Below are 13,718 nucleotides of genomic sequence, written 5' to 3'. Positions count from 1 at the left end.
GTCCGTAGAGAAGAGCAGTATTTGTGGAAGAAGGTGTATAGCACCCCTCAATTAGTATTTAGCAGAAACAGGTGTATTGCAGCCCTTAATCAGTATTTGGTGGAAGAAGGTATATAGCAATAGCACCCCTCAATCGGTATTTTGTGGAAGAAGGTAAATGGCACCCCTCAATCAGTATTTGGCGGAAACAGGTATATAGCACCTCTCAATCAGTATTTGGCGGAAACAGGTATATGGCACCCCTCAATCAGTATTTTGTGGAAGCAGGTATATTGCAGCCTTCAAGCAGTTTTTTTTTTTGGGGGGGGGGGGGGGGGCAACAGGTATATCACACCCATTGCTATTAGTTTTTTATCCAATAGCATTTGTCCCTCTATTTAGCTGTGGTATCTCAGCAGAAGTGCACACAACTGCTGCACAATACAAATACACTATAATATACTTTCTATCCCTCTGTGTATAACACTTATCGATAGCACAACGTTACCTTTCCTTAAAAGGACTTTTGTGGCCCTGATAGTTAGTGTTTTGTGTCTCTAAGTGTCCCTGCTCTAAAATGCAACCCCTCCCTACACTGGCAAAACACAATATAAAATAGCTTCCAGATCGGGTTCTGTTATAGGGTTGGGGGTGTGTCCATGTGCTGAAACGTCTCAATTGGCTGTCCTGTCACACCTGATGGATGTGTCATGGGTCAAAGTTCAGCGCTATACAAAAAAATATGGCACGTGTGAATATTGTCATATGTTCGCATGTTCAGCAAACAAGCAAAGTTCGCCGTGAAACGATTGCCGGGCGAAACGCAAGGCCATCTCTATTTATGAAAAGTTAAACCAACTTGTGGCGGGAACAAGTGATAGGTAAGTGTTAAAACAGGATGCACTTATTTTTTCAAATATGAAATAAACAACAGGGTTTTGTCAGTAATCTCAAACAAAAACAAAACAATAACTAAAATGTCCCAAGTGTGAAACAAAAGTCGCAATTTAATGGTGGGAATGTCGCAAATATGCTCCAAAGGTTGCAATTATGTTTTTAAAAGTCTCAAGTGTGCTCTGGCAGGGGGGTTGGTTGAAATGGCACATTTTGTTTTAAAAAAGTCAAATTTTAGTGCTGTTGGTGTCAAAATGTTGCAAATCAAGAAAAATAGGTGGAAAATACATTTTAAAAAGTCACATTTTATAAGTGGTGTGTGCCTTTTGAAAGAAAATCACCAGTTTTGATTTGTAACTTTAGTATTTTTGGGGGCGCTAATTATGCTATTATTGATAAATGTCTTCCACTGTTTGCAAATAAAATATAGAAAAAAACAGCACAACAAAAATGCAGATGCCCTAAGAAATGCATTCATATATTCTAGTGGACCATTACCAGACTCTCTGATTTTACTGAAATGAGTATTTAGATTAGTTCTCTCACATCATTTAATATTCATGAGAATATTTACATTAAAGGGTTTCTGTCATGAGAAATAACATTATGTAGCTGACTGATATTAGTGATGTGCTAATGTCAGCAGTACATAACAGTATGCTTTATAACTCCCTGCCGCCGTTCTCCTAAAATAAAGACTTTTAAAATATGCTAATGAACCTCTAGGTGTTATTAGTGTGTTGCTTCAGCACCTAGAGACTCGGTCTATGCACACTTTGGCACGCCCAGGTCCAGTTGATTGACTTTCTAGTTCTCCTCAGTGTCCCATAAATCCCACGCCTGTGTTGTCCTGTTTAATATTTGGCGCAGGCACAGTGAGTGAAGGACGCTCTCCTGCTGCCGGCTTCCTCACTGCGCCTGTGCCGAAGTAAGGTGCGGGATTTACGGGACAATGAGGATGAGTGCCAAGGGGTGAGTAGGTCGAGCCTCTAGGTGCTGAAGCAATGCACCTAGAGGCTCAGTAGCATATTTTAAAAGTCTTTATTTTAGGAGAACGGCGGCAGGGAGTTATAAAGCATACTGTTATGTACTGTTGATATTAGCACATCACTAATGTCAATCAGCTACATAATGTTATTTCTCATGACAGAAACCCTTTAATACTAACAGTTTCTATTAAATATTTTGTTGCAATATATAATTGGGATTGTAATTGATATTCAACAATATCTATAAATTTCCACTACATTCCAAACAGATACCATATATTGCCCCTTGCTACAGTGAAAAGCACATGCTTAACATAAAGTACAGATGTAGCAGGGTAAACACACATGCTTTATAAGACATGTTATCTAAATAAAATGCAACTAATTGCGTTAAGCAATTGCTTTTCAATGGCTTTTGTTTCAAGATAACGCAATGAGTTAAGAAATTTGAGTTAAGAGTGTGTGTGTTACCCCTGCTACATCTGTACAAAGCTCTTTGTGAGCTTTGCAAAAATAACCTATACTTATGCAATGTTAAAACTGTATTTATTCCACATTTTTTAGTTGTGTCCTTATACAATAGCAGCTGGAAATGTCAAAATCCTTTTTGCATGGCTACTATCCTTGACTGAGAAAATGAACAGCATGCCCCTACCACAGAGGTATGAAGGAATAAAAAAATCTTAGAACCGAAAAGATTTAAAATTACATTGAACAGAAATGTGGCCAAATTGAATTCCATGTGATGTGATTTCACTGCAATGATGTTAAAGCAAATAACTCAAGGATTTTCACAGTTCAGCAATGAGGTTATAACTTATGAAGCCTTTGGTATGCTTTTTTGGGGGCACATATTACTAGATAGTTTTATTGTTTTAGTTTGGTATTGATGTGAGGCAGATAGATAGATAGATAGATAGATAGACCAAAAGTTAATTTGGGAACACAAATGTGCTCATATTATTCAAATTGTTTTATTCTGTTTGAATTATTTTTGAAGGTCAGAAAAATTACCTTTCTGTGTTTCCAGAAAAGTTACTTTTATTCCCAGAAAAAAACAAAAAAAAACAGGTACCTTGTGAAAACCAGATTAATGTCAATGAGGATAAGGTAAAAAAAAATGCATTGTTGACAGGCCATAGAAAATCATTGAAGATCAAATATCTACTGTGAATACTGTAAAAAACAAAAACTGATCATATATATTTGAGTGACTATTTGCAACAGCCTTCATAATTGACAGAATTAACATAGTTTTTTATAGATCTTGTGGAACTCATTTTAAGGTACGGTAGGATACATCTCTATATAAAAAAAATATATAATAATATATTTAAAAGTAAATCATAGTTAGGTATTAGGCAATGTATATATTAATTAATAAAATATTGTTTTCCTAAATTTAATGGGATCTTATGGGATTTACAAATCCGTGCATGCAGGCTCAATGTGAAAAATAATAATGACACATAGCACAATTACCTTATTTATTTATTTATTAATTTACTTATCTATATACGCTTCTATTAAAAATTTTTATTTTGAGTCAAAATCTGCGTTTAGCGAAATAATTCTTACAATTCAATTTATTTGAGGGACTGTCCGTCTTTAGTTCATTTCCTGTTGTGCCGACAGATTAACATGGTTGCATATCTTGCACGACCTTATATGCATATTTGTTGATGCAGATTCTTAAGGCCACTTTTAAATGGACCGATAATTAAACAGATCATCACTAACAAGCCTTCATAGTAATGCTTGTTAGTGATGATCTGACGCTGGAAATGCACTGCGTTTTGCTCGTTCATCGGGTAATTGGATAGTTTGTGCTGCCAGGAAACAACGAGTCTGTATGGTGAAGAGCGATGGCATTAGCGATCATTTCTCCCCATACTCTGGAGGAGCTGGAGGAGATTGATGCATGTAAATTCATCAGTCTCCTCCATTAGCGATCAGCAGATTGTTTGGAAGAAATGTTTCCCACCGGGCAATGTGCTTGAGCAACGTCCCGTGAAGAAGGAGCTTTAGGCTTATCAACCGCAAATGCACCGATACCTACAGTAACAGCACATGTGCAATGTTATGTAGGTTGCACAAGATGTGCTCTCATTTTAATCTATAGGTAGAAGGAGCATCTGGAGTTGTGGAGATGCTTCCAAACAAGTGAAAATTCATTCAGATAAACAAATCAGCTCATACAAAATTATATGCTCATCTCTAGTCGGACTTTGTCTGAAATTGCTGCCCATTGCATCTATGAACATTAACCAGTATTCTGTCTGAGATGTAATCTGAACCTGTTCAGGCTGATAACATATGGAATTTATTTATCCATAAATTTCCTTTACCCTACATCTAGGCTAGGGAAAGGTTTAGTTGTCTATAATGACACATATACTATCAGAATATAATAAGCAAATCAAAGAGGATGGAACCAAATATATATATAGTATTTATTATCCATTGCAACATTATACTTTTTTGGCAAGAGCTTTTTGTAGTCACCAAGGATGGAAGCTCAAATTACTTTGTTTAATAATTGTCTTTTCATTTTACGGGAACAACTTTTTACATTTGTATGTTGAAATTTAGTTGTCCATCTGTCAAATGTCAATTCTTATCATATAAAGTATTGAATTTAAAACATAAATTCTTATAACTCAGTTGGAATATGTATAGATTTTTCATTGTGTCAATTATTTTTACTTCCATAAAGGTATTATTCGAACTGCTTTGCCAAACATGAATCGAGAAATCAAAGAACATTACCAAGTTGTTATTCAGGCCAAAGATATGGGGGGCCAGATGGGAGGATTATCTGGAACTACCACTGTGAACATTAACCTGACAGATGTAAATGACAATCCACCAAGATTTACTCAGAGTAAGTGGATACAGTATGTAAATATTTTAAATCTATCACTTTTAATAATTAAAAAAAAATATGCTTTTGTACTGCATGTGTTTCATATGAATATATATCTATCTACTTATCTACAGTACATCACAATATGACTCTGCAACCTCTCCTTACGAAACTTTTTTTAAAGGGACACTTTAATTGAAAAGGGTATTTTTTAATTATTCTTTTTTTATTTAAGGAGCAGAAAAATTAAAACAAATACATGATTAATCAATACTAGAGATGAGTGAATCAAAGCTGATGAAGTCAAATTCATTTAGAATTTCAGTAAAAATCTGATTCTGAACGAATGTGAATTTCCTCTTGCATCGCGGTAACGAATCGCAATTTTTCCTAACATGGCGCTACAATGGCGGCTACATATGTGAGGACATGGAGCAAGGAACTCTGTGAAGGCGGAACAGCTACTAGAGTACAGTCAGCAGCTACTGCCCAGCCAAGATCTGGAGGAGACATCCATTGCTTCCTCCTCTAGGCGGGCAAGTAGTAATGAGGAGAGTGGCACGGCCATTGAGGAGAACATAAGTGATGTGCAGACAATCAATGATGATGAAGGCGATCGCACTTGGGAGCCGGGTGCAAAAAAGTCTCCATCATCATCAGGAGAAGAGGGTGGCAGCTTGCCTGTGAGGCAGTGGAGTCAGCAAGATGATAGCATGGCTAGGAGTCAGCAGGGTGGCAGCAGTGGGGGGTCGGGAGCCAAACATGCCCAGGGTAGACCACCTGCTTTGCAGCAGCTTAATTGCCCGGGAAGTAGTGGCACAGGGTGTTCACAGAGGCAGCGGTGGTAGCAATCAGTCAGTGCAGGCTGTGGGGGGGGGGGGGGGGGATCACCTACTCAGCGGTTTGGCAGTTTTTTTTCAAAGCACCATAGGAGGTGAACATGGCCATATGTCGCATCTGTGGGCAGAAGGTGAAGCGTGGCCAGGGTGCCAATGTTCTGACGGATCATAGGAATGGCAAAATAATCAGTGAATCAGTGATGTCAACACAAACTTACTGCTGACACTCTCTCCACTCTGTTGGGGGCTCTACTTGTATAAGCGTTTAATACCTGTAGACATCTATGTGGAATCAGATGACAAAGGGTGTAAAAGGAGTGCACTTATTATTTACACTAACGTTGACCTGTAAGGCTGAGTTAAAACTTGAGTTATTTGGCTGGTTTTGGCCCCCTGACTGCCCAAATAAGTGAAGTGTTATTGATAGTTAACTATTAGTATTATTTCACTACCCCAGCACACTCCCTATGCGTGTTACTGCAAGACATATAAAGGCTCTATGAAGCCCAGAAATAGGCATTTTTTTTATGTGAATCATCGCAAATTAATCTTTTGGAAATTTGGTCATCTCTAATCGATACCATCATTAGCCCTTGACCCTCTTTTTTCCATTCCCTTCCCAGTCAACTCAACCATACCCTCTCCATGCGATACATCTCTAATCCATCCATAAAAAAAATATATATATATATATATATATATATATATACTCACCTAAAGAATTATTAGGAACACCATACTAATACGGTGATGGAGCCCTTTTGCCTTCAGAAATGTTGGCCCATATTGATAGGATAGCATCTTGCAGTTGATGGAGATTTGAGGGATGCACATCCAGGGCACGAAGATCCCGTTCCACCACATCCCAAAGATGCTCTATTGGGTTGAGATCTGGTGACTGTGGGGGCCATTTTAGTACAGTGAACTCATTGTCATGTTCAAGAAACCAATTTGAAATGATTCGAGCTTTGTGACATGGTGCATTATCCTGCTGGAAGTAGCCATCAGAGGATGGGTACATGGTGGTCATGAAGGGATGGACATGGTCAGAAACAATGCTCAGGTAGCCCGTGGCATTTAAACAATGGCCAATTGGCACTAAGGGGCCTAAAGTGTGCCCAGAAAACATCCTCCACACCATTACACCACCACCACCACCAGCCTGCACAGTGGTAACAAGGCATGATGGATACATATTCTCATTCTGTTTACGCCATATTCAGACTCATCAGCCCAGGCAACATTTTTCCAGTCTTCAACAGTTCAATTTTGGTGAGCTCGTGCAAATTGTAGCCTCTTTTTCCTATTTGTAGTGGAGGTCTTCTGCTGTTGTAGCCCATCCGCCTCAAGGTTGTGCGTGTTGTGGCTTCACAAATGCTTTGCTGCATACCTCGGTTGTAACGAGTGGTTATTTCAGTCAACGTTGCTCTTCGATCAGCTTGAATCAGTCCTTGAATCAGACCATTCTCCTCTGACCTCTAGCATCAACAAGGCATTTTTACCCACAGGACTGCCGCATACTGGATGTTTTTCCATTTTCACACCATTCTTTGTAAACCCTAGAAATGGTTGTGCGTGAAAATCCCAGTAACTGAGCAGATTGTGAAATACTCAGACTGGCCCGTCTGGCACCAGCAACCATGCCATGATCAAAATTGCTTAAATCACCTTTATTTCCCATTCTGACATTCAGTTTGGAGTTCAGGAGATTGTCTTGACCAGGACCACAACCCTACATGCATTGAAGCAACTGCCATGTGATTGGTTGACTAGATAATCGCATTAATGAGAAATAGAACAAGTGTTCCTAATAATTCTTTAGGTGAGTGTATATATCTATATATATAACTAATGGATCAATAGAAAAAAAGCTACCACTTCCAACCCCCCCATACCCTGGACCATTTTTCCCCAGAATTTCTTTGGTTATATAAAACATTCTCGTATCTCTTAACCTTATTAACCAGATATAACCACTCATTAAGCTTTGGAGTATTTTGTAAGACCCAAACTCGGGTAATCGACAGTCTAGCCCAAAAAAATATTCTAACTAAAAGTGTCTTTTTATACTTATGGCAGTTAACCTTGGAAAGATCACTCAATATCCAACACTCAGGAGTGAACGGGATTGTTGCCCTCATTTAATGGGTGATAAAATTATGCATTGAGCCCCAATACACTTTTAGATCTTGACGCAACCAAAACATATGCAGAAAATATGCCCACTGTGAATCACAACATAAACCCCGTTTTTTATGCCAAATTGGCATGATAGAAACTCTGTGTAAAATATTAAACTGAACCAGTGTGTGATTCAAATTGTGTAATACTAATCTTAAATAACCAAATATATTACCCCAATCTTCCCTTGTGACCATTGGGCAGTCAGTTCCCCAAGCCCTTTGACCCGGGGAGACAACCTTATTAAATAGTGCCCTAAGTAATAATTTATATAATTGGGAAATCTTACCCTTCTGGCCTAAACTCCCTATCACAACATTCGGAGGTGAAGAAGTGTCTATTTCCAAAAGGGATGTTTTTTTTCTTTCTTTTTTTACAATAGAAATGAGAGTATCTGAAAATGCCAAAACCAACTAAAATTATTAATTTGTGTTAAAGAGGAAAGAGGGAGAACCTCCCCATTCCTCACCACCTGTGAAACATGAGAGAGATTACTTTTTGCCAAAACGTATCCCCAGCTAATTTATCCAAATCCTTTAAAAAATATTTGCCCAGATAAACCATCCTCCAATAGTGGTCCAAGATCTAGAAAATAACATTTAAGTTACTCTATATTTTTGTTTAACATTAATTAATCGCCCAGATTCCAACAGAGTAAATACATTATCAAATGGGGATCGCTCCACCAAAGTCTTACAGAGAGCGCTTTTATCCCAACCACAATATATGGGTATTTTTCTAACTAAATATTCATAGAAAGCATTTTTTATAGATTTTTTTTTTTACAGTACTATGCCATTAAAAATGTAATATAACATATTTTCCATCTGTAGTAGTGGTCTCAGGGTCTCAGACAGACAAAATGTTCTCAGAGAGTAAAGTAACCTCAGCTTATCTTTGTGAGGTGAAATTGAGAAACAAAAGGTGCAAATATGTCATTGTATTTTGGATTATCTTTTTATAAAATCCCCTAGTGCTAAAAATGACACAATGACCTTATTCTATAGGTTTATCTGATTGAGGCAATATAGTATTTATATTGTATTTTGTTTGACTATTAAGAAAAAAAAATATATATTCTGTCAACCAATACCTTTTGTTTTTAATATTATATTTACATCTACAGAGCTGTTTTAGGGCTTTTGTTTTGCAGGGCGAACTGTAGTTATCAGCACAATTTTTTAGGGTAAATACAACTTTCTGATCACTTTTATTCAATATTTTTAGGGAGGCAGAGCAACAAAAATAAATCTGGCAATTTGTACATGTTTATGTTTCTTTCGCCATTATAGTGTTTACTGTATTAGTGTTTTACTGTTTTACAATTTAATATTTTAGATATTTTTATATACTGCAATACAATATTTTTTTTATAGTTTATTTAAAAAAAAAATTGTATATGATTATGTTTTTCTACATTTTTAAAAATGTATTTTTATTTAATTAGTTTTACTTAGGGGACTTAAACCTGTGATGGTTTGATCACTTATGCCAAAGTCTGCAACATTTTTAATTTTGCAGTCCAATGGAATTCTCCACACTGCCTGTTATGCACTGCCTGAAGCAGGGCTTAGCAGACAGACTATGACAGGCCTAGGAGCCTTCAAACTGCTCCAGGCTTCTAGAGTAACCAAACAGAACTCCTTGATTTTCCTGCTGGGGGGCCGATTGGAGGACAGAAGAGAGTTTTTTTTTTTTTACCTCTTAGGTGCTACAGTCGGTATCTAGGAGTTAAATGGCTAGGATTACAATTAGCTCTGATCCTGGTTATCATTGGCAGGTGTCAACTACTTTACATAGCCGACACTCAGTGTAGAGAGCAGCTTAGATTGTGAGACTGCTCCATGCATATAGTACATCATACACATATGACAGCCACTGCATATACACAATATATCACAAATGGGTTAAGTAGGTTAAGAAGCCAAGATAGGAGCTGGTATACATGGAGTGACTTAAAATAATAATAATAATAATAATAATAATAATAATATAAATTATATATATATATATATTTATTTTATTTATTTTTTTAAAACATGCTACACCATTTTTCTTATAAAAATGCATATAATATTTACATAAGTGGCCTTTTAAAGCAGTCCAAAAGATAATTAAAATGTGAAACAGTATATAAGATTTATTAGACATTTGGACAGGTCCAAACTATGAGAAGCCTATAGTACCATTTTTTTTTTATTAAAGAAGAATTCCATGCAAAATCATCTCAGAATATCTCTTTAATTTGTGAATTGAAAGTGGCCCACACTTTTGAACCCTTACCTGCAATTTTCATAGGTCACTGTGATTCGGGCACCACTGACGCTGGAAATTTGTGCCCATTCATCCAGAAAAGCATTTGAGAGGTCAGATACTGATTTAGGACATAAGAGCCTGGTTTGTGGATTTTGAGAGGTTAAAATCAGGACTCTGTTGTGGGCCAGTCAAGTTCTTCCACAACAACCTCCCCAGAACTGTTCCCGCAAACTGGGGAGCAGAAATTGCCCAAAATATATTGGTATGCAGAAGTATTAAGATTTCCCTTCACTGGAACTAAAGAGTCTAGGCTAACCCCTAAAAAATAAAATAAAAATCCCATTGTGCTATTCTTCCTCCACCAAACTTTACAGTTGGAACAATGCAGTCAGGCAGAAAACTTTTGGCTAGTATTTGCCAAGCCCAGATGTGTACATTAGATTGCCAGATAGAAAAGTGTGATTAACCACTTCACAGAATGTTTCCACAGCTCCAGAGGACATTGGTGCCATGCTTTACACCACTCTATCATACGGTTAAAATTGTGCTTGGTTATTAAAGGCTTGCATGAAGCTGCTTGACTATGGAAATCCATGTCATGAAGTTCATACAATTTAATACAATAAAAGTCAATGGGAGAACCGAGCATCAAACCAGGCACCCCCTGCTATGAAGAAGAGAGGGTGTCTGGTTCTCAAAAAAGGTTGGAAATTGATGGAAACCCCATCAAAATGGTTTGGAAAAATCATTAATAGGATGGCTGGATGCGTCTTGGACGTCTATTATCTATGAGATACAATAGACAACCACACGAAGGCTTTAAGCAAAAAGCCAGGTATATGCAAGCTATCAATCTATCCATGTGTCAGATGAGAGCTGGTTTGGAGTATCTCATAGTGAACGAGGCTGCCATTGTAAGGTATGCTGGTTGTTATCTGTCTCGTGGATAGATGGATGGCTCTTACATACCTGTCTTTTGGCATATAGCCTTTGTGTGGTTGTCTATTGTATGTCGTACATAATGGGAGTCTAAGACACATCCAATCATCCTCTTAATGATGTTTCCAAACCATTTTGATGGGGTTTTCATAAATTTCTAACTTTTTTTTTTATGAACCAGACACTCTCTTCTTTTCCGACCAGGGGGTGCCAGTGGTTCTCCCATTGACTTCCATTGTGCTCGGGTGCTCGGTAGAACACACAAGCATACCTATGTGTTCAGCCAGAGGACCCGAGAACACAAGCACTTTAGTACTCGGTGGCTAAATTGCTGTGGTTCCTAATGGTCCCTTTACACAGGACGAGAATCTAGCAGATTGTCAGGAAGAAAGCTCCTTCAGCTCCTCCATCGTTTCCCGGCAGCAGATTGTGTTTACACAGCACGATCTGTCACTGAGAAACAATGATTTTTTTTTTGTGCTGCAATTACCTGATAAACAAGCATTTTGCTTGTTCATCAGGTAATCGGCGGTGTACATTTATACCGCCAGATGATCGCTAACCAGTATTACTAGTAACACTGGTTAGCGATGATCTGTTCAAATGTTGGCCCATGTAATGGGTCCTTTAGTACTTCTATATTGCAATATTAGCACTTACAGTTGATCATTAAATATCTAGAACAAAAGAAATTTCACAAACTGATTATTTGCCATAGAATCCTATTATAGCACCAAACTCAAATTCAGTGAGGTCTTTAGAATGACCAATTATTTTACAAATGTTTGTAAAGGGAGACTGGCTAGGGGCTGGATTTTATACAGATGTGTCAATCAGACATAAAACACCTGAATTAAATGATTAAGAAGGTATGTCATACAATGTATGTGAATATAATAATATTTTTATTCTCTGGATGACAATGTGTATTTTTTCCATTAGTTTTTTGCCTGAATGCCCCTGCTTCTCAAAAAAACAACAACTTTAATTATGACCTTTTCGAACTAGCATTTCACATTAGAAGTCAATTCATGTGCAAATGCATTTAATGAGTCCATTAGTGAATTAAAAGCTGGCTGGGATAAACATATGTCTATCCTAAGATAAATAAGACATAATATAACAGCAGACCAGATGGACCATGTGGTCTTTTTTTGCCACCAATCTTTCATGTTTCCTTTTTCTTTTAAAGAGCACTTAGAAAAAAATTATAATGTTTATAATCGCCAAATGACCAATTTAATTTGTGTCCATCATGCTTATAGCTACACAAGTTTGGTTGAGGTTTTGAAAGGATTTTAACTCCTTAACATATAGTCATGTAGAGATATATTATTAAGCTTAACTGGTCGTCAGGACCAGGCTACAAGAGCATTCTTCATATGTGACAGATGCCAGCTATATAATATAGTAGGATCCCAGCCACAATGACCAGGATCATCTATGACATAAAACCTAGTCATTTAACAGCTTATATGTCTTGGTCAATAGGGATTGCAGAATTTGTGGGTTTAGGCAGTGGGAGGGTGCTCCCTATACCTTCCAATCAGAGCCCCCACAGCAAATATGTGGGGCTTTGATTAGTTACCATGACAGCCTGGAGCCTATGCTATGCGTGAGGCTCATCTGAGAAGACAGTGTCTCAGAATCCTATTAACAACAATAGTATTCTATTGTGGTCTTTGGGACAAGCAATTGGAAAATCACAGGTTACAGTCCTTTAAGGGTAATAAAAGGTAACAGCAGCATCTCCAGTAAATTCTTTATTGGACGGACTTCACAGAAAGTGTACCATAAAAACAGACAGCAACATTTCGGCTACATCATAGCCTTTGTCAAGCCTAACACAGAGTGACAATATCCACCCTAACGAAACCTGGCAATGCCTGTTCCATGCGGCCATCAGGACTTTCCCTCACGTCTCCAAAAGCGCAATGTGCATGTCATTCCAAACAACCAAAGTCATCCAGGCCCTGGGGAGCGCCCGTCGTGCGTCATACTCCCAAATCGCATGACGATCATATGATCACCACATGACCACATAATCCCTGCCTACTCGGTCATTTGCAATACAGCAGGGGATATGTATAACACCTATGTATATAGCCAAACGCTCCCCATGCAAAATGGTATGTGCAGCCGCATCAAATCCATATCACCCACCCATGACCATATATAACCATATGGTGATAGATGTAGCTATATTCTGCACCAATCGGTATCTCTCCTTATTCATTAACCTGCCATAAATGTATATATACTCCGCACCCACTGGTGTCACTCCTTGCACATTAACAGCCTAATTAAAGCAACCTGTATTATCAGGGGCTGCACAGAGCTGTAAAGCTACAATCCAATGTAAAGCTGTAATCCAATGTCCGGTGGTCCTGAGGATCTACGGTCACGGTTTGGTTGTTGCATTCCGGTAATAAAAGTCACTATGAAGAAAATTAAAAAATAAAATAAAATACAAAAAAAAACCTATAAAAATTCAAATCACACCCCTTTCTCAATTCCAAATATAAACATAAACAATAAATAAACAAAACAAAAAATACAAAATGGCCAAACTATTAAAATATAGAAATATTTTTTCCTGTGCGGTGAATACCATTTTTGTGTGCATCTGGTCCCCTCAAAAAAAAAATTAAAAAAGTGATCAAAAAGCCACACTAACTGCAAAAACTGTTCTAGTAAAAACTACAGTTCACCCTACAAAAAATAAGAACTCATATAGCTCAGTAGACAAAAATCTGAAAGTTAAGGCTGTCAGAA

General features: G+C 37.6%; 1 protein-coding gene across 6 annotated transcripts in view; it reads left to right on the top strand.

Annotated features, from left to right (window-relative positions):
* LOC122938086 (cadherin-10-like) overlaps window positions 1–13,718 on the top strand; it is a 516,432-nt gene that overhangs the window by 228,112 nt on the left and 274,602 nt on the right. For all 6 annotated transcript variants that reach the window (XM_044293379.1, XM_044293378.1, XM_044293374.1 and 3 more), the window contains one exon: window positions 4,579–4,746. In XM_044293379.1, the coding sequence (XP_044149314.1) occupies window positions 4,579–4,746 (168 nt within the window). The remainder of the gene's footprint in view (window positions 1–4,578; window positions 4,747–13,718) is intronic.

The sequence above is a fragment of the Bufo gargarizans genome, chromosome 5 (assembly GCF_014858855.1).
Source record: "Bufo gargarizans isolate SCDJY-AF-19 chromosome 5, ASM1485885v1, whole genome shotgun sequence".
Classification (NCBI taxonomy): domain Eukaryota; kingdom Metazoa; phylum Chordata; class Amphibia; order Anura; family Bufonidae; genus Bufo; species Bufo gargarizans.
This window is presented reverse-complemented; position numbering and strand designations above follow the sequence as displayed.